Here is a 21976-nt window from a genome sequence, read left to right as displayed (position 1 = left end):
GTCCAGAGTAGTGAAAACACAGTCCAGGTAATACACAAGCAATCCAATATCAGAGGCAAAGGCAATAATCGGCGTCAAGAAAAACAAAGGCAAGGTCATACACAAGATAAACTGAGACAAGAGATATAGAACGCTTTGTAATGAGGAGAACCTACAATACGCGGCGTGGTTGTCTGTGTGGAGTGCTCTTTTATAGTGCCAGTAATCAGTATTCGGGACTTCCTGGAGGAAGCAGGTGAGGTGTCACGTGACCAGGTGAGTGCGTGATGTCAGCGGGTGGTGCATTCTGGGTAATGTAGTTGTTGACCTGAGAACCTCCGTTAGAGCTGGGTGTGGAAGGGACAGAGGAGCTAACAGCACCAGACGTGACAAAACCAATGCTTCTTGACAATAGAGTTGAAAGAAAAAGTTGGTGAACCTGGATGGATTCCCGGCATCAACGTAAAAATTAATTCCCAAGTTAATTAAGACATTTTGCAGGAAAACTTAAAACCATCTGTCCACCAACTGAAGCTCAACAGAGGATGGATGATGCAACAGGACAACGACCTAAAACATAGAAGTAAATCAACAACAGAACGGCTTCAACAGAAGTAAATCTCTCTATTTGGTGGAGAAACGAGCGAGAGAGACACAGTAGCAGAAAGAGGAAGAGAGAGAGACTAAACAAAGCTCTCTGACCGGGTCGGAGCTTGAAGTCTGAACCGGAGTGTTACTGCTGGACACTGTAAAAGCGTGGGTTGGGCAGGGGCGGTTTGGGCAGGGGTGGGGTAGATTACAGTGGAAGTAGAGGTCAAACCTGGTACATTAAATACGCCTTCTGGAGAGTCCTGACCTCAACCCAAATGAGATGCTGTGGCATCATGACCTCAAGAGAGCGATTCACACCAGATATCCCAAGAATATTACTGAACTGAAACAGTTTTGTGAAGAGGAATGCTCCAAAATTCCTCCTGACTGTTGGGCAGGTCTGATCTGCAACTACAGGAAACGTTTGGTTGAGGTTATTGCTGCCAAAGGAGAGTCAACCAGTTATTAAATCCAAAAGTTCACATACTTTTTCCACCCTACACTGTGAATGTTAACATGTTGTGTTCAATAAAACCATGCAAACATAATTTGTGTGGTATTAGTTTAAGCAGATGTGTTTGTCTATTGTTGTGACTTGATGAAGGTCAGAACACATTTAATGACCAATTTATGCAGAAATCCAAGTAATCTCAAAGGGTTCAGATACTTTTATTTGCAACTGTAAATCGTATACCGCTGGAAAGCCTGTTAATTTATAAGGAACATGCATTTGTGGGATGAGCAGCAGAGCTGAGTATGTAGGTTGAGCCCATGAAAAATTTGTCAAATCTTTTCTGCCAATGCCAAACAACTTTTTCTGTCATTGACTGGATTGGTGTTTGACAACCTTTTTGGTATGTCCACTTTGTGGCCTGTCCCTGACTTCCCCCTTTATATGGAACTTGGCCTTCAATTTGGAGATACTGGTACCAGGGCTCACTACAAATATTGCAGTAACTTGGTTTTGCGAAACACCAGTTTGAAATTGTCCCATCGCATGGGCCCAATCCAGATCAGTCAACCTCGCCATGATGCTGATTATTGGATCTGACACCTACTGACCACCGTAGCAGAACCAACTGGGGATGTCAGAGACCAGCCATGAAGTGGGTGTCCCAAGACGATCGTCAAACACCAAATGAGTCAATGGCAGAATAAGTTGTTTGGCAGAGGCGGAGAAGATTTGGCAAATCTGTCATGGTGCAGTCCACATACTCAGCTCTGCTGCTCATCCCACAAATACCAAATCCTTACTGAAATGTAAAGGTGGACCATTTAAATGAGAAATTAACTGTATAGATTCATTACCAATAGGCATTTTTACAACAAAGAAACAATCTATAAATAACAAAAACTTCCTTACTTTTTGTGCTATTTTTTATATTTCCCAAGTAGGTGTTTGAAGGTCAGGTTGACATAAGTAAGTATATGAAAAATCAATTAACTTTAAGGTACACTAGTATGTTAACTGGTAAGTATACTTTTTTGAACGCTTTAGTATATCATGGAGATAAATTTGTCCAAAGCAAGGGAACAGGGAACACATGGGCAAAGATAATGAGGAGGCGGAGCTACAAATGAAACACAGGTGAAAACACTTAGGTGGAGACATGGGAGGAACACACAGGCACAGAGGAGAAAAGGTAAACAAACACAGAGAGCAACATGGGTTTTGATGTTAAAGTAAAAAGCTTCAACTACACAACTACTTTACATCTTACATTAATTTCTGTTCTGTATTGAAACCTGGTAGACACTGTGAACTATGGTAAAAGCAAACTTTTATGTATACTTAAATGCCTGTACTCTTATTTCCTCTTATTTTAATGTTGACAGAAAATATAATTAAATGCTCATATGCAATAGACAACATTTTATACATGTTTTACATATAGGGAGGTCAAGAAGTCTTGGTATGTAAAAGAGTAAAATGTAAAGAACCAGAACTACATACAGGTAAGTACAGATCCCTTCAAGCCCTGTGCATAATATTATTTTTCTGGTTGTGTACAACGCCAAATCCAAAAAAAGTTGGGACGCTGTCAAAAATATAAAGTAATTTGAATAAAAGCAGAATACAGTTATTTACAAATCTAATATGCCTATATTTTATTTACAATAGAACATACAACTCATATCAGATGCTGAAAGTAAGACATATTACCATTTTATTAAAAACATTAACTCATTTAAACTCTCATTGCAGCATTTTTTTAGACGAAAAAAAAAACAAACCAGAAACCATCTTAAAGTATAGAATATCAAAAATTTCAGAGAAACTGGAGAAGTTCCTGTCTGCAGGGGGACAATAATGGATGCTGGTGATCTTCGAGCTCTCAAGGTTTAAAAAAGCATTAAAAGCAGCCATGATTCTGTAATGAAAATCACTGAGCTATGCTATAATAAGAGTTAAACCTGTATCATACAAAGAGAAAGCCATATATTAAGAAGATCCAGAAACTCTGCTGTCTTCTCTGGACTCATTTGCTACCAGTAGGACCTTTAAGTGGCTTATTTCTCAAAACATCAGATCCCAAAAGTATCTTGAATTTGGGGTCAATTGATACTAGCTTTGGATATTCAAAGTGAACGATGAAAGCTTTGTAATTATCTTTGGATAAAAGCACTGATCGCGCTTCTTGTGCAGAGACTGAAAATGAAAAAGAAACAAGTTTACAGCAAAATAACCATATTTTATCCAGGTCTAATCAACAAATATACACCAGAAAAACAACTACCTATCTGTAGAACAGTGTAACATGTTGATAATGCAGACCTTTCTCTTGTTAAAAAAAATAAAATACATCTTCTTTTTCAGGTTAAATGCACAATATTTTCAACATAACGCTATTTATAGACCACAATTTAAAGTATTTTTAAAGAAGAAAATCACAGTGTTATCAAATGAAACCACTGATGTCTTGAAAAACACTTTCCATATTATTAATCATGTATGTTTCAAAATTTGGAGTAATAGAATGGCAAACTTAGATAAAATGTTTTAAAATTTAGACTACTATAAAATAAGAATATTAAAGGATTTTCAAATGTCAGCACTAAAGTCCTGAAGAACACTTGTAATAGTATTCATTGTATATATTTTAAATAAAAAATCTGTACAAATTTAAATTAATGAGATGGCAAATGTAGGAAAACTGTAAATTTGATTGTTTATGGGGCGCCGAGTGGTCCAGCGGTCTAAGGCGCTGTCACTTTGAGCAGGAGGCCGCAGGTTCGAACCCCAACTCATGCAGCTTTGCCATCAAGCTGCCGGCGTCAGAGGGAGCAAAATTGGCCCTGCTCTCTCTGGGTGGGTAGATGGCGCTCTCTCCCCACATCACTCCTAGGGTAATGACTGCAGCACAGGGCGTCTGTGAGCTGATGTACAGGAACCGAGCCGCTGCGCTTTCCTCCAAGCGCGCTGGCTGCTCGGCAATGCTGCATCAGCAGCAGCTCGAAAAGAAGCGGTGGCTGGCTTCACATGCGGAGGAGGAATCGGAGGAGGCATGTGTTAGTCTTCACCCTCCTGGTGTGTTGGGGCATTACTAGTGATAGGGGGAGTCCTAATGAGTGGGTTGGGTAATTGGCCGTGTAAACTGGGGAGAAAAATTAGAAAAAAAAAAAAAAAAAAAAAAAAATTGATTGTTTACAGACCAGGTTTGGAGTCCTATAAAACATGCAAATCAAAGGGTTAATATATCAAACCACTACACTAAAGATCTCATTCTCATGTACTCAAGGTATAAGTTTCAAGTGATAATATTGTAGCATTTTTGAGTAATGGGAAGTTGAACCAAGGAAAAATGTCTATTCGGTTTTGCATAAACCACATTTGGTCCTGTAAAAAACAGCAACTCAAACTGTTATCAAATGACATCATTAAATACTTGAATATTATTAATATAAAGTATCAAGTCATATTTCTGGAGGTGGGGGTATGGGGGCAACGCAAAGCATTTGTGCTTAGTGCACCCAAATGGCTAACACTGGCCCTGCTTACATGTGTATAGAAATTCTTCTTCTTGTGATGTTGAATGGGGAAATATGTGGAGTATATATTCAGTGGGCCAAATAGTAGGAAGCACACAAAATGTTTCAAGCTCTTCCACCAGCAGTTGGAACAGCACTTCAGAATCTGCTGGGCACGATGTGCTATTTTGGGCCCGATGTACTGTTCCTGACATGGCCACACTCATTACACCCGTCTGGAAGCTGCTCAGAAAGGACATGGCTTGGTAGGAGCAGCTGGAACAACTACCTAGCAGTAGAGGAGCAGCATTTCCAGCACAGTGTGAGAGCCCAGTATAAACAGATGCATCAGAGAGGATTGCTCTAGATGCTGTCTAATCTAATGCCCGAAACTCCCCTGACTTAGTGCTGATGAACGAACAGCTTGTCCAAAGTTCACACAAGAGGCTTGGGGTACTTGTATGTGTGTGTGTGCAAGTATTTTCCTGCACATATCTAAAGTTGTACCATTTCTACAATATTACACTGCAAAAGATCAGCATTTTCTGAATGACCACATCAAATATTTCCAGTTTCGAGAAAAATTCATATGAGATTCCAGAAATATTCAGAGTGAACTTTATTTCACACTGCATCACCTTACATTCAGATGACACTGAAGCAAAAACCACAAAACTAGAATAAACAGCATAGATGTTGTTCGTATGTTTGACAGCAGAGCCTTAAGTAAACAGATAGTAGTAAAAAGACTTTTACTTGTGTATCAGTGAGAAACCATCTGGACCTATTTTGCAGAAACTTTTATTCCATCTTTGTTTGGCTACAAAACAGCTACTAAATTGACTCAACTGACTAAGCAATTTGCATTCCATGGTATTAGGGTAGATATATTGCCAAGCAAGAGCACTACTAGAGCTTAGATTAGGCCCAAAAAATCCAGCTCAACCTTGCCCGAGCCTGTGCACGTTCAGCCCTAACCCAACCCGACCCCATTACCTGTTTTTGTGAGCCCGAGCCTGATTTAAACAAGACATTTTTTAGTAAGTAGTCAGATTAATAGTTAATCTGTTTAGAATGATATTAATTAACATTGCAACACTGAAGAAGCATAGACCTATATTTTTTAATAAAAATGTGTATTAAGAACCGATATCCCTGTTTACTCAAATTTAATTAACAATGTTTTAGAATATAAAACACTTTCTGAACATTTTTTATTTTTATTTAAACATATAGCCTTATTGCAAAACACTTAAAACAACACTAAGGCTACGCACTGCACAATCATTAAACCGAAATAGACCAAGTACAATAACATAATTTACAATTACTTTTGTCTTCTCTACAATAATTAACAATGTTTAAGAATGTTTTTTAACATGTACCCTTAGTGCAAAACACATAAAACAGCTATAAGGCTACGCACGGACAAGCGGAGGGCGGAGTCCCAGAGCTGCGTGTTTATAACATTCTAACTTGTGCAACTTTTGTTTAAAACACAATTTGATTTGTTAATTTACTATATTGTGATTAACAGGCCATTGCTTTATAATACATTAAAAACTGAAGGTCAAACATGTCATATTAACTACCTGCATAATTAGAAAGTTACAAATAGGAATTTAATTGGTTTACTTTCTTTTCAGTTTCATTTTGCCTTTTTGAAGACTGAATACCTCTTGCTTATTATTATGCAATGTTTCGTAAACTTTTAATTTTTTTGTCAATAGGTATTTGAGTAAACTAGTAGTTAAGCACAGCCAGCCATCAGGGGTCTGCTCTAGTAGTTAAATAAATTTACATTTGTCATTTGTCTCATCAATCCTGGGGATCATTAATATGTTTTTTGCCAAATATGAAATGGATTTTTGCATTTTTTTTATCAACAGTGTTTCTTTTTTTTGCCATGTAAACCCTCCCACAGATACCATTTTTACCTAGTCTCTTGCTTATTATTAAAAGCATTAACACCAACCTTAACTAAGGCGGGTGTGGCCTGCAGATATTGTTCTTGGTTCTTTTGGGACTTCCTTGATGAGTTATCCATGCCCTTTTGGGAAGGTTCACCAGTGTTCCATGTTACCCCCATTTGGTAATAATAGCTCCCCCTGTAAGTCATAAGGTCTTTGAAGTTACTTATTAACCTTTTCCAGACTGATAGATGTCAATGACTTTCTCTTCTGTTCTTAAATTTCTTCAGATCAGAGCATAATGATCTGGCAGTAAATAGGCCTGGTTGTGGCTACTGAAATTATATTCTCACTTTCTAAAAATGTGGTCAATTACATTTCATTCACGGTGCCTGGTTGGTTTGGATAGATTTTATTCCCTTAATAAATAAAATCATTATTAAAAACTGCTTTTTATAATTACTTAGGTTACCTTTGTTTGATAATCTGAAAAATACACTGTATATACAGTACTGTTCAAAAGTTTTAGGCACCTAAGCAAATTATCCTAATCCATTTATCTCAGCTGTATGAGCGTTTTTGCCCGAAAAAAAAGCACCATATATGATTTAAACAGATGCAAATAAACACAAATACAGTAAAATGTTACAAGACTTTCTAATTCTTAGGTAAGTAGGTTGTATCCTGAGTCAAGCTGTAAAAGAAAGTTTAGTTCCAGATTTCTCCTGGATGCTCCTCAGCCAGCATGTGCATTTGTTCACTTTCGCAGCAGCTCACCTAATTTACCAAATTTTTCAATTTACCAAACCAGGTGTTGATTAATATGATGAGAACTAGAAATATCTCTATTAAACTCTATGAGATGTTTTAAGGAAAACAGTGCTGTAATTATGAATAATTATTGTAATTATTGTAATGCTAATGTTTTACTGAGCTAATAAACACTTACTTTACAGATAAGAAGCTTTTTCTTTACTTAAAATTCCCAAAGATGCCTAAAACATTGGCACAATACTGTATGTTGCAAGTGTTAATAACTGCAACAGTTTAAACAAAGAAAAATGTTGAGGTACAAGAGAGCAGTTGGATTTATAGGGTCTCTGTATTATTGTATATTGGTACACAAATGCAAACAGCATATAGGCCTAAAAAATAATAGCAACTAAAATCTTACACATTGTTTTTCACCAGCGTTTGAGAAATATGTCTGTGGTGACTCAAAGTGAATCAACTCTTCAGGAGTTCACCCCCACCAATGTGCGAACTGAACAGAAATACAGCCAGTGAGAGGTTTAGTAACCCAACTTGTACTATTTTCATGAGCGTGGCAGTGGACACATATTACATATGATGACTCAGTTCTGTTGACCTCAGATATCCTCTGGTACATAAATGACGTGAATGACGCAGAGCTGAAAAAGCTTGAGTTATGTGAGTGGAGCTGACTGCTCAGAGGTCAGGTCTCTCAGGCCTGAAGACTTTAAAAGAATTTCAGAGAAAAGCTGAGCTTCCTCCATTACTCCTACAATCAGGACTTGTTACAACATGACCTTGAAAAACCTTTGTGGTCTCCCACTGTGGTTTCCATGGTAATGTCCCTTTTTCTAATGATGTTACAGTTTTATAACACTAGGGGGCAGCCATCAATTAATAATCCTCTGCAGGAGCTGAGCTCAGCCTTTGCAAGTCATTTTGTTCATATTTTTTAGACTTTTTTTTGGCTTATTTTGATACAAAACTGGGTTGAACCCCAGATTTAACCCAAAAGAGCCCATGGTGGCTCAGACCTTTTAAAAATATGCGGAACGTTCCTTAAAGCATTTAATCATTATGACCACCTCCCTATTTCTACACCCCTTATTTTTTTCTTTCAGCTCCACTGAGCATTAAGGAGTGCTTTTTAGCTCTATAATTTTAGACTGTTGTCCTTTTGTTTCTCTGCATACTTCATTTTCCTCCTTTCAATGATCCAGACCCTATTGGACCATCAGCGAGCAGATAAAATGATGCTTAATAGTTTGTGAACCCTTTAGAATTTTCTATATTTCTTTATAGATATGACCTAAAACATCATCAGATTGTCAAAAAAGGCCTAAAAGTAGATAAAGAGAACACGGTTAAATAAATGAGACAAAAATATTGTACCTGGACAAATTGAGAAAGACCATTGTTACCCTTCCCAGCGGTGGCTGACCAACAAGGAAACACTACAAGAGCAAGGCAAGGTCAAAGCACCGCAGGGTAACTTCAAAGCAACTAAAGGACTTAATGTTCACCAACAACAATGGTGTGCATGCCAGGTTCTCACCTTAATCTAATCAAAATTGTAAGAAAGCGGCATATGCCGCCAACCACCAGCAGAGGGCCTGGACACTGCGGTGGAGGAGCTGGTGGATCTGGGGCAAAAAACTCCAAGTCCCAGAATCCCCAGCGGTAATTAGTTCAAATCAGGCTCAGCTGTGAACACAGCTTAAAAACCCCAGCCAAACCTCAGTTCACCATCACACCTTTGTAGAGGGGTGACCGGTAACAGTGGGTACAAAAGAAAAAGATTAGAAAGAAAATAACTCTTAAAAGAAGCCACAAAAAAGGAGAGATCCTAAAAGAAACAAAGGCTCACAAAAAATATATATATATATTGAAAGAAGCCACAAAAAAAAAGATCTCAAAAGAAACAAAGGCTCACAAAAAAAAGAGAGATCTTAAAAGAAGCCGCAAAAGAGAGAGAAAAGATCTCAGTTTATTTTTGAAGTTTTTATTTTCAAGAAGTCTTTTCTAAGTTCCTTAAAGTTTGATTTAATTTCCTTTGTTTGAGCCATGCCATGTGGCAGCAGATCCTTTGTTTGATTTTCCCGCCCTTTTTCTTCACTGCCACATTTAAGGCCCTCATCCAAAGCCACTGCACACACTCTAAGTAGTGCAGTGGTAGCACACCCGTCTGCAGTTACAAAGGTTGGGAGTTCAAACCCTGGTTCAAGCACACCATCAAACAAACTGCACACACATACAGACACATCAGTAATATCAAATATAATATTACCAGTAAATAATAAGACTAATAAATAAGCTAAAATAAGTAAATAAAATAACTCTGCATTTGAGTCCACCTCCCCCACTAAACCGTAACAAAAATGTTGTGCAAGGCCTTGAATTGAGCAGTTTATGTGAGGTCTGTACTGACTGATCAAGAGTTACCGGAAATGTTTAGTTCCATTTATTGCTGCAAATAATTAAAAAAAGTCACACCAAATACTAAATGTCAGGTGACAGGAGGAAGGAGACATGTAGAGCAGACACACTTGCAAGTATTTATTAAAAAACAGGAATAAACAAACAAAGAACCAAAAAAACTAAAACCAATACATTAAAAACACAGGACCACGAAACTTGACTGATGTAACAACGTACAACCACGGACAGGGGAAACAGGTACAAAAGCACTATTTATACACACGGACAAGGACAGGAAACGGGAAACACCTGGGACTGGGTAACAAGGGGGTGGAGCTACAAATGAACAGGTAAACACACAGAAGACAGGGGCGGCGACATGGGCTACACACAGGGCACGTGCAGAGAGACGTAAAAATAGCAGCAAAACACAAATAAGTACATTCATAATTTGATGCTTTGATGATTCGTATGCTCATATCTGTTTTCTAATTTTTGGTCTGTGTTTCTGAACGTGTGGGAACAGGAAGAGGACGAGCAGACGCACTTGCAAATATTTATTGAAAACATAGGAATAAACAAACAAAGAACCAAAAAAATGAAACAAAAAGAAACACAGACTTCATAAAAAACACAGGAACATGAAACCTGACTGATGTAACAAAAACAACCAAGAACAGGGGACTATTTATACACACACACAAGGACAGGACATGGGAAACACCTCGGACCGGGTAACAAAGGGGTGGGGCTACAAATGAACAGGTAAGCACATAGAAAGAGAGGGCAAAAACAGGAAGAGACTGTGACACTAAAAGCAAGGTTCACATACTTTTGCCACTCAATTTTTTTTTTTATTTTAAGATCATTTTCCTTAATAAATAAATGACCCAGTATAATATTTTTGTCTTATTTGTTTAACTGAGCTCTCTTTATTAATTTTAGGATTTATGTCAAATCTGAAGATGTTTTAGGTCATAATTAAGTCATAATCAGATATATGGAAAATTTTAAGGGGTTCACAAACTTTCAAGCACCACTTTATTATTGCAGGCTGCCACATTGCTCATTAATGGTGGAGTGGGTAGAGGAACAGTGAGGAAGTTCAGATTCAGGTCACAACCAACACTGAAGAATCAATCTAAAGATTTAAATAGCAATGGGATCTTGTTAGAATATTTAGGGAAATGTGAGGAGCAACAGTAATTTCTTCTAATTTCTTCAATATTCAGTAGACCCACTGCAATGACCAGCATATATATGCATGATACAGACACTGCATCTGTTAAGCTTCTGGGTATTCTTTATTTCAGAGTATTCTGAGAAAACCCATTTTGTCAAATGGGCTCTTGGTGTCTTAACCAATTTTTTTGAGAAGAATGTATATATAAATAAGTAGATTTGTGATTTGATGATTTGTATGCATACTTCTGTTTTTTTTTCTTGCTTTTATCATTGCAATTTTTATCACTTTTATTACATATTTATTACTGGCTTACCAAAACAAAAATGTAGATACATTTCAAGCAACAAGTCTTAGCCCAAAACAAATAAACAAACTAATTACCTTTGTTCATTTTTTTCTTATGATTTATGTGAAGACATTATTGCACTAATTATTGCACTAATAGGCAGATATGTAAATGATTACAGGTGTGCTCTAATTGGACACTGGGTCTTGCCACAAGAGAGTGTAAATCTATTTTGCTGCTGCCTTATTAAAGTGGACAAATTATGCAAAACTCACTTTTTCATGCATTTCTATTTCCACTTGGGTCTTGACTGCCACTGTAAACACGCCATCCATCTGTTTACTCTGAATCAGTTGAAAGAGTCTGGTGTCAGAAATCGTTTGCTTCTTTAAGCTGTTAGAACAGTTCCCTTATTGTGTTGTGTTGAAGCCTGCATAGAACCACCCTGGCACCACCCCTCACCTTGACAGTACACAACAGGATTAGCAGACTTTGTCCGATGGAGGAATCTGTACCTACTCTCTGTGGCAAGTCGGCAAATGAGGGAAGTACCGTCAAATAATGAGTTTTATGGGTTTATTGCAGTTAAGCTTTAACTAGCTTGATCATGTTTTGCCATTTGGCACACGCTAAAACTACTGTAGAACTACTGTGGTAAACATGGGTCAGCATGGCCAGCAACAGCTTATTTGCATCATGTGCCAGAGCCCTTAAATGGCTCATTCTGAAAAAGACTGAAAGTGGCAAGAATACAGCTGGAAAGATTTCTTTTTTAGTGAGAGGGATTTTTTGCAAATAATTTCATAAAGAGCTATCTCAAAAAGAGCTATAATATGTCCCTTTTTAAAGGCCCTCATTCCCACTTCCCAAGTTTGGGCCTATCTAACAGCAGCTTGTGTGAATCATATTTTAAAGTAACTGCTAAATCTTTAAAAGCATAGCATTAACACTCGTTTAACGCTTGTTTAACTACATACATTGTATGTAGTGACATCTACAGGTAAAACTACTGCTGTTTCCTTTCAAGTGAATGACATCCTTTTATTTTTATGACACTGGTATTGGCTGTTACTACAGGCTTTTTCTACACCAGAATTTATTGTGAACTTCATTGTGAATTTTAGCTAATTTGTACAGAAAATCTGAAAAACTAAAATCTAGTAATGTTTAATGTAGAACAGCCATAAAATATTAGTGTTTACTAGTATTAGCTTAGTTTGTTTATATCCCACCACCATGTAAACATGTTTCTACACTTAATAACTCAAACTAACGATACAACTAGCTGGTTAGCTAACAGGCTAAACACATTGTAACCTCTTCCCAATCATATTTTTTAAGTAAATGCAACATCTTCAAAAGCATAGCACTTACACTCGTTTAACTACATACGTTATATTATTTTGATTTTATTTTATTTTAGCTTTGCTTAAAAGAGAAATCCTGTGTGAAATGGACTTGGGTTGTAGTAAAACTTGATAACGAGTAAAAACTTTTGACAAATACCCCACGTCTGTTCCCCCAGCATTCCAAAATTCAGTGCTTTTAGCTTACAATGCTAGTAAAAGGGGCATAGCGTTGACCATGCAAAGAAATCGCTATTTTTAAAGGATTAACAAGCTCAAAATAGCCCCATAATTAATTGGTAGAATTCTAAGGGAGCTGCCATTTAAAACGAGTAGTTAGTTTAGGTAGTTTAAAAAAATACATTTTTCTTTTTTCATACAAAGAGTACCTTAAGGTTGCTCTCCAGGTGCCCCGATCTTGAAATTAAATCACGATAAGTCGTCTGAGGAGCAGAAATGAAAATGCTAAATTAATTTCCACAGAATTAATTTCACAGTTGATTTAAATTTCAGGGTCCTTGGAATTCTACCAGTGATGTTTTTTTTTGCCTGGATTTGCTTGGAAGGGCAAATGTGTACCTGAAGAACAACAAGCCTCACTAGCGACATCTACAGGTAAAACTACTGACATCTGTTTATTTTCGTGACACAGGTATTGGCTGTTACTACAGGCTTTTTCAACACCTTAATTTATTGTGAACTTCATTGTGAATTTTAGCTAGTTTGAACAGAAGCTAGTAATGTTTAATGTAGAACAGCCTTAAAATATTAGTGTTTACTTGTATTAGCTTAGCATTGACACACTTGGGTGGCTATTAGATATTAGCATTATGCACCAGTATTATTGGGTAAACAAGCATTAGTATTATGAAAGATGGATCTTTTCTATTCTTTTTAATCAGCAGTTCTAGCTCCTAACAGTTTGCCACACACTTTATTCATATTTTTCCCCCTATGTTATTTATAGCAAGTTTAAATACTGTAAACTCATGAAATCTTTAGAAGACCTTGCTAAGGGCACTGGAGGACAGTCAGCACCCAGAAGTGGTTTTTGCCTCAACAGATTACCACACTGATTGAGTGAAAAAGCCTGTTTATTATACATTAACGAGCCCCGTATTCAATTATTCAGGACGACATTTCCTGACTCAAGGACCTTTTCTGTTTTAAGGCGCGGCTGTGTTTTAAATAGCCCTGTAGTACAGGAACAGATAGTGTCAGGAATTATATAACTGGTACAATGACATGAGCATATAATGGGACGCCATTCAACTGTTTTGGTTCCACTGGAAGACGAAGTGTTGTTTTCAGAAACCTGAGAAGAGCTTCTAAAGTGAAGTCCTTGAGAGAAGAGAGAGAAATGGATAAACTCTTGGGATTTCCGTCTCTTCCATCTCTTTTAGCCGAACCCAGCCCTACCTAATTGTTTTTTCACTCTTCAGCAGGAAACATTCAGAATCAAAGACTTTGTTATTCAGATGACAGTTTCAATATCAGCAGCAAGCCAAATTAACGGAACTGGCACTACGGAAAACCAACATATGGTGGAGTCCGTAGGTCTGGAGCCAACCGCATCTATTTTTAGGCCTCTTCTTCTAATCCGAAAATAAACAGCAGTGAGAGCCTAATTAAAAACCAATACATAGGGAATTCAACCTGGGGTAAATGAAGCTTAATTATCGGAAAGGTTTAGACACAGCTGATATTAGAGCATTATTTAAACAGTTATTTAAAAAAAATTAATTAAATGCGGAAAAATAATTGAGTAGGTAAATTGTGTAAGCCATTATGTAACATTATACAATGATAGTCAAAACAAAACAAAGTGTTCAGGTGCTCATATGTCAAACACAGGTGTTAAAGGACCATTAAGGATTATATTTTCAGTAGTAAATGATGAAATGATCTGGCAGCATCATTGGCAGCTCTTGTCAGCAGTGCTTCAGCCAGTACGTTCCTATTTGGACTGTGTAGTGTGTCACAGTATCTGTGTTTGTTTTGGCCTCTGACTTCACCTGCTGCTTGTTCCCCAATACTAACTCCACCCCCAAGGTTGTCAATACACAACAGCAAGCGAGCGGTGCTGCAGCATGCTAGCAAGCGGGCTGGTTCAGCTGAAACCTTTGCTGCTACCCAGTCTCAAAAAAGCTCAGTGATCAAAGAAGAAATAAAACGAGTAAATATTGGCAGTGAGTTTGAAAGTTTTTTTGCCTGTCCTACTGGACGCGATTTGTTCCGTATTTTCATAAATGTCCAATACACATAATCATACACTGCAGACCATGAAAACACTGTGCATGAAATTAATCTCAGAATTATTTTGTAAATAGATTTTTTGTGAGATTTTTAGGTTTTAGTGAGAAACATTCAAGCATAAACTAATGGAATGTGTTACGTAACACATTGAAAAAAAGAGTAAATAAAATAAAAGCCTTGAAGAATTAATATTTAATTTGATTAGCACTCTTTAAAAACAAAGCAGTGTTTCTCATCAAACACTCACCTCACATACACACATACACTCACACACTCACTCACTCACTCACTCTCACACACTTACTCACTGCTCACTACTCTCACATGAACTCATCACACACTGATATAAACAGCACAGCCTCATGAGTTTTGAGGCCAGGGAGTTTGGGGAGAAAAAACAGGTCGCCCTGGATCCAGAGAGGAGACGTAAAACTGGAAAGTGGGACACAAAAAAAGTGAGAGAGGAAGAGAGAGAGAAAGAGAGAGAGAGAGAGAGAGAGAGAGAGAGAGGTGAACAGGGCATATTAATGAAGAGGACAACCATACAGGTACAAGGAGAATCGGATGTAACAGAAGAATGAATGGTGAAAAGACAGCAAGATAAAAAAAAGAGGCAAATACAAATAAAGAGTAAAGAAAAGTAAAGAAGACAACACAGCCAGAGCATAGACAAGTGTAAAGAGGAGAAGAGAAAAAATATATGGAAGAAAGAAAACAAAAGAATAGTAAAAAAGAGAAGAGAAGCAGAGAATAGTAAATAAGAAAACATAATAGTAAGAGAAAAGAACAACAAGAGAAGAGGAAAGAGGTGATGAGAAGTGAGGAGAGGTGAAGAGAAGAAATAATAGGTGATGAGAAGTGAGGAGAGGTGAAGAGAAGAGATAAAAGGTGATGAGAAGTGAAGAGAGGTGAAGAGAAGAGATAAGTGGTGATGAAAAGAATTGAGAGGTCAAGAGAAGAGATAAGTGGTGATGGGAGAAAGGTGAAGAGATAAGTGGTGATGAGAAGAGAAGAGAGGTGAAGAGAAGAGATAAAAGGTGAAGAGAAGAGAGGTGAAGAGACGAGCTAAAAGGTGATGAGAAGTGAAGAGAGGTGAGGAGAAGAGATAAAGTGGTGATGGGAAGAGAAGAGAGGTGAAGAGACGAGATAAAAGGTGATGAGAAGAGAGGTAAAGAGACGAGAAGAGATAAGAGGTGATGAGAAAAGAAGAGATGTGAAGAGAAGAGGTGAAGAGATGGTAAGAGGTGATAAGAAGAGAGGTGAAGAGAAGAGATAAGAGGTAATGAGAAGTGAAGAGAGGTGATGAGAAGAGATAAGAGGTGATGAGAAAAGATAAGAGGTGATTAAAAGAGAAGAGAGGTGAAGAGATGGTAAGAGGTGATGAGAAGAGAGGTGAAGAGATAATAGGTGATGAGAAGTGAAGAGAGGTGAAGAGAAGAGGAAAGAGGTGATGAGAAGTGAGGAGAGGTGAAGAGAAGAAATAATAGGTGATGAGAAGTGAAGAGAGGTGAAGAGAAGAGATAAAAGGTGATGAGAAGAGATAAGAGCTGATGAGAAGTAAAGAGAGGTGATGAGAAGTGAAGAGAGGTGAAGAGAAGAGATAAGTGGTGATGAAAAGAATTGAGAGGTCAAGAGAAGAGATAAGTGGTGATGGGAGAAAGGTGAAGAGATAAGTGGTGATGAGAAGAGAAGAGAGGTGAAGAGAAGAGATAAAAGGTGATGAGAAGTAAAGAGAGGTGAAGAGAAGAGATAAGTGGTGATGAAAAGAATTGAGAGGTCAAGAGAAGAGATAAGTGGTGATGGGAGAAAGGTGAAGAGATAAGTGGTGATGTGAAGAGAAGAGATAAAAGGTGAAGAGAAGAGAAAGTGGTGATGAGAAGAGAGGTGAAGAAACGAGCTAAAAAGTGATGAGAAGTGAAGAGAGGTGAAGAGAAGAGATAAATATGATGAGAAGATATAAGAGGTGATGAGAAGTGAAGAGAGGTGAAGACAAGAGATAAAGTGGTGATGGGAAGAGAAGAGAGGTGAAGAGACGAGATAAAAGGTGATGAGAAGAGAAGAGAGGTAAAGAGACGAGAAGAGATAAGAGGTGATGAGAAAAGAAGAGATGTGAAGAGAAGAGGTAAGAGGTGAAGAGATGGTAAGAGGTGATGAGGAGAGAAGAGAGGTGAAGAGAAGAGATAAGTGGTGATGAGAAGTGAAGAGAGGTGATGAGAAGAGATAAGAGGTGATGAGAAAAGATAAGAGGTGATTAAAAGAGAAGAGAGGTGTAGAGATGGTAAGAGGGGATGAGAAGAGAAGAGAGGTGAAGAGATAATAGGTGATGAGAAGTGAAGAGAGGTGAAGAGAAGAGGAAAGAGGTGATGAGAAGTGAGGAGAGGTGAAGAGAAGAAATAATAGGTGATGAGAAGTGAAGAGAGGAGAAGAGAAGAGATAAAAGGTGATGAGAAGAGATAAGAGGTGATGAGAAGTGAAGAGAGGTGAAGAGAAGAGGAAAGAGGTGATGAGAAGTGAAGAGAGGTGAAGAGATATCTTCAGAAGAGATAAAAGGTGATGAGAAGAGATAAGAGCTGATGAGAAGTGAAGAGAGGTGAAGAGAAGAGGTAAGAGGTGATGAGAAGTAAAGAGAGGTGAAGAGAAGAGGTAAGAGGTGATGAGAAGTGAAGAGAGGTGAAGAGAAGAGATAAGTGGTGATGGGAGAAAGGTGAAGAGATAAGTGGTGATGAGAAGAGAAGAGAGGTGAAGAGAAGAGATAAAAGGTGAAGAGAAGAGATAAAGTGGTGATGAGAAGAGAGGTGAAGAGACGAGCTAAAAGGTGATGAGAGGTGAAGAGAAGAGATAAATATGATGAGAAGATATAAGAGGTGATGAGAAGTGAAGAGAGGTGAGGAGAAGAGATAAAGTGGTGATGAAAAGAGAAGAGAGGTGAAGAGACGAGATAAAAGGTGATGAGAAGAGAAGAGAGGTAAAGAGACGAGAAGAGATAAGAGGTGATGAGAAAAGAAGAGATGTGAAGAGAAGAGGTAAGAGGTGAAGAGATGGTAAGAGGTGATAAGAAGAGAGGTGAAGAGAAGAGATAAGAGGTAATGAGAAGTGAAGAGAGGTGAAGAGAAGAGATAAGTGGTGATGAGAAGTGAAGAGAGGTGAGGAGAAGAGATAAGAGGTGATGAGAAGAGAGGTAAAGAGACGAGAAGAGATAAGAGGTGATGAGAAAAGAAGAGAGGTGAAGAGGCAAAAAGAGATAAGAGGTTACGAGAAGAGAAGAGATAAGAGGTGATGAGAAGAGGATAGGTGAAGAGACAAGAAGAGATAAGAGGTTATGAAAAGAGAAGAGAGGTGAAGAGATGAAAAGAGATAAGAGGTGATAAGAATTAAAGAAGTAAAAACAAGAGATACAAAAAAGAAATGAGCGGTAAAGAGAACAAAGATGAGAAAGATGGAGAGGTGAGAAGTTCAGAAGAGAAATGAATAAATCAGAAAAGAAAAAGTAGAAAAGGTGAGAAAAGCAGAGAAGAAAAAGAGAAAAGAAAGAGTGTTGTTTAGACTGCTGGAGGGATGTTAGCTGCTCTGTGTTTCTGCTCTTGTGCCTGTAAGGCACTGTCTCGGCTACTTCATCAGGGCTCGCTGTAAACCAACTTAAAAGCTTGGTGACAGTAAATTATGCAACCATTGCCGGCACAAACTCCTTAACCCCTTTACACACAGTCTGGTAGCACAGCCAGTTCCCACAGTCAGGGTAAGTGTTGCTTCAATGAAATTACAAGCAAAGCAACAGTAACATTACTAACAAAACAAGCCTGAGTAAAAAGTATCAGCGGGAAACTTTTTAAAACTTCTTAATGCAGAACTGTGGAGCTTCTGTGGTATACCTACCACCTTTCAGCACAGGAGCTGAGGGGGCACAGTGGTCCATTGTTTATAAAGCGTACCAACAATAACAGAGTCAGGGGTGCTGACCTCATTTAAGACAATGACCTACATTACACACAGTCCAATGCCAATGGGGGCAGACTGATTTTCAACACAAAACTCAACACTTCTTTGGCTAAAGTGAAAAAAGGTTTTTGTAACATCATAAAATGCCATTTTTTATATTAACTTACACCATTTGCATGCCAAGCAATAAAGCTTATTATTTCTAGATAGTTGCCCAGTAGTGTAACTTCTGAGGGACCATATCTTACATTTTTATTGGTAAAAATATCTCCACTTACTAATTTTGTGTGGTCCCACAAATGTCATTCTCCTTTTCCTGGTGTTATGAACAGACTGTTTCACTTACTGTTCCTATAAAGATGCATGTAAAACTGAATGAGCTCAGTTCTGATTGGCTGTCCTGCATTGTGCCTCACTTGGAAACCACTTATGCAGCATTTTGGCTGAAGTGACAGCAGTAATTTTATAATTACAGCTAGCATTAGTAAACAGTAAAATTCACATAGTGTGTAACTAAGGTAGGCTGCATTTCTCTGTTCATATTTTCTACATCATAGAAGGCTGTTTCAAACTGAAGGACCTTTCATATACAGCTGAGAAATGGGTGATTTATGAGTGATTTAGAGGAAGCATCTGACGTGTCCTTCAGTTACCCACAACACTGGGCACATATGAACTGTACATGTACATAACATAACATTAGAACATTTTATAATTATGTTTTTAAAATGTTATTTACTTAGGTTAAGGCGTTAAAAAAAGCACATACACTTCTCACGTTTTAAAGTCCAGGGGTGTGGGTGCACAGGGATGTGGTGGTCATAGTAAGAGAGGGTCTACTATGTCTGTCTTTTTCAGTAAAACTCAAGTAAGTACAGGCAAGTTTTAAGGAAAGAGTCCTAATGTCTTCACGTCTAAAACGTCCCGCTTTTACAGTGAAACAGCACCAGCATTTATTTAACAGTGGGAATAAATTTTACTTTCCAAAACTGCATGTAAAATCTTAAAACCCAAGTCCAAGTCAGTGAGGTCATCATCTTCTCTAGAAAATTCTCATGTAAATTTTACCCAGAAATGACTTGTGTGGCAAGCTTCTTCAGATCTATCTCTTTATCTGTCTGTCTGTCTGTACTTATATATCTATCTGTATTTATATATATTACTGCTTGTCTCAATAAATCTATCAAGCGTTTAGGGAAAATTAAAATTTGTGCAGTCAGCTCTGCCCGTTTTTACACAAAACACCACACAGTAGTGACTTTTTAAGGCGTGGGAACAAGATAATTAAGTAGTGGCAATGACTGATTAATGCATGGGAATTAGATAATTAAGCCATAGGGACGACTAATTACAGCATGGGAACAAGATAATTAAGTCATGGGGACGACTTATAAAGGCTTGGGAACAACATAATTAAGTCGGGGGACAACTTACTAAGGCGTGGGAATGAGAATTAAGTACTGGAGATAACTAATTAAGGCGTGGGAATGAGATAATTAAGTAGTGGGTATAACTAATTAAGGCACGGGAATGAGATCATTAAGTAGTGGGGACAACTTATTAAGGCATGGGAATGAGATAATTAAGTAGTGGCGACGACTGATTAATGCATGGGAATGAGATAATAACGTTGTGGGGATGACTTATTAAAGTGTGGGAACACAATAATTAAGTTGTGGGGACAACTTATTAAGGTGTGGAAATGAGATAATCAGGTATTGGGGATGACTGATTAAGGGGTGAGGACACAAAAATTGAGTCGAGAGGATGATTAATTAAGGCGTTGGAACAAAAAAATTAAATTGTGGGGACGACTTGTTAAGGCCTGGGAACGAGATAATTAAGTAGTGGCGATGACTTATTAAAGCGTTGGGACAAGACTTAATTATCTCATTCCCACACCTTAATAAGTAATGCCCATGGCCTAACTATCTCTTTCCTATGCCTTAATAATGTATTATTATTTTTTTTACATGATGTCACATTGGCAGAGCTGTTATATTTTATTAGCCTGTAAAAACTGCACTTCTGTGTATCTCAGACACTCTTTCAGGTACAGAACAGACCTCAGTGTCCTTGCCAGTGAACCAGCCAATCAGCACTCAGCTAGACCATGTCCCTTAAACCTGTGTAAAATCCTGTTTACTGTAGAAATGCTGTGATTTCTATTGTTTTATTTACAGCATTTGTTGTTCTTGCTAAAATGAAGGAAAATTTCCGGGTGGGGAAGAGCCACGTTCACTGTTAAACTGTGAGGGGCGAGCTGATTCTGACTACTAATATTATTATTATTAGCCCAAATACTGGCCAATGGTTACCACACCGTCCCTGAAGGAGCGCTGAAGTAGGTCACACACAACACACACACACACACACACACGCTACACACACACACACACACACACACACGGCACATTTACACGCGCGAGCACAAGGACCGAGGCTCAAAAGCAGCAGCAGCAGCGGAACAAAACACAGAGACTGGAGCGCCGGAGCGACGCAGATAAACAGCAGCGGCAGTAAAGAGCGGGAAGGCGGCGCTGCTGTTTTGGTGTTTTTTATGGGCTGTGTTTTTGGTGCTGCTGGTGTTTTGGTGCTGAGTACTGGTGAGAGGAGGGAGGCGGGTCAGCGGAGAGCCGCGCGCTCCGGGTCTGCTGTAGTTACAGTCCTCGGTGAGGGATATTATTTACGGTATTTTGTCTCCATGGGTCGGCAGCGCGGTTCGGACCGGCGCGGTACCGGGCAGAAGTTTCGCTGAGCCGCGGCAGAACCCCGAGCACTGACCGGCCGCTGAACCGCCGAGGAGACGCGGGGGTCCGGATGCAGGAACATGGTGGTGAGAGGCAGGGCACCGGCAGGTAACTTAACCCCCCACCCCTCTTCTTTTCACCCTGTCTGTCTGTCTCTCGGTCTGTCTGTCCGTTCAACACCATCAGGTCCAGTGTATCAGAGGTTTATCAGAGTTCAGAGTGTTTATGGGCTGCAGCTGTACTTCTGACTTTATAACACAGCTCAGCTCCACTCAGCTCTCACCACAGCCAGCCTTCCACTGAGATTAAACAACTTACACAGCAGAATTCAATCAGTCTTCTTTAATAAAACTATAGTGTAGTAGTATGGAAAAGCATTTTAGACTAAAATCAATTAATCAATCAATCAATCAACCTACCTTTATTTTCCCTTGGAAATACACTGAGATTCCCCCCTTTTTTCACTGCAGCCGAGCATTTACAACTTAAACAGACTGAAAAAAAGAAATAAAAATGAAAATCAAGTTTTTAATCAGGTTGAGCTAAAAATTAAGAAACTTCATAAACAAAACAATACAATTTAAATTGTGAAAGCA

At 38.4% G+C, this 21976-nt stretch overlaps 1 protein-coding gene across 1 annotated transcript in view; it reads left to right on the top strand.

The window, feature by feature from the left end:
- The first annotated feature begins 20925 nt into the window (after window positions 1–20925).
- sbk1 (SH3 domain binding kinase 1) overlaps window positions 20926–21976 on the top strand; it is a 32270-nt gene continuing 31219 nt past the window's right edge. The window contains exon 1 of the mRNA XM_007256804.4: window positions 20926–21488. Within this exon, the coding sequence (XP_007256866.3) occupies window positions 21451–21488 (38 nt within the window). The 5' untranslated portion in view covers window positions 20926–21450. The remainder of the gene's footprint in view (window positions 21489–21976) is intronic.

The sequence above is a fragment of the Astyanax mexicanus genome, chromosome 6 (genome assembly GCF_023375975.1).
Source record: "Astyanax mexicanus isolate ESR-SI-001 chromosome 6, AstMex3_surface, whole genome shotgun sequence".
NCBI classification, from domain to species: domain Eukaryota; kingdom Metazoa; phylum Chordata; class Actinopteri; order Characiformes; family Acestrorhamphidae; genus Astyanax; species Astyanax mexicanus.
This window is presented reverse-complemented; position numbering and strand designations above follow the sequence as displayed.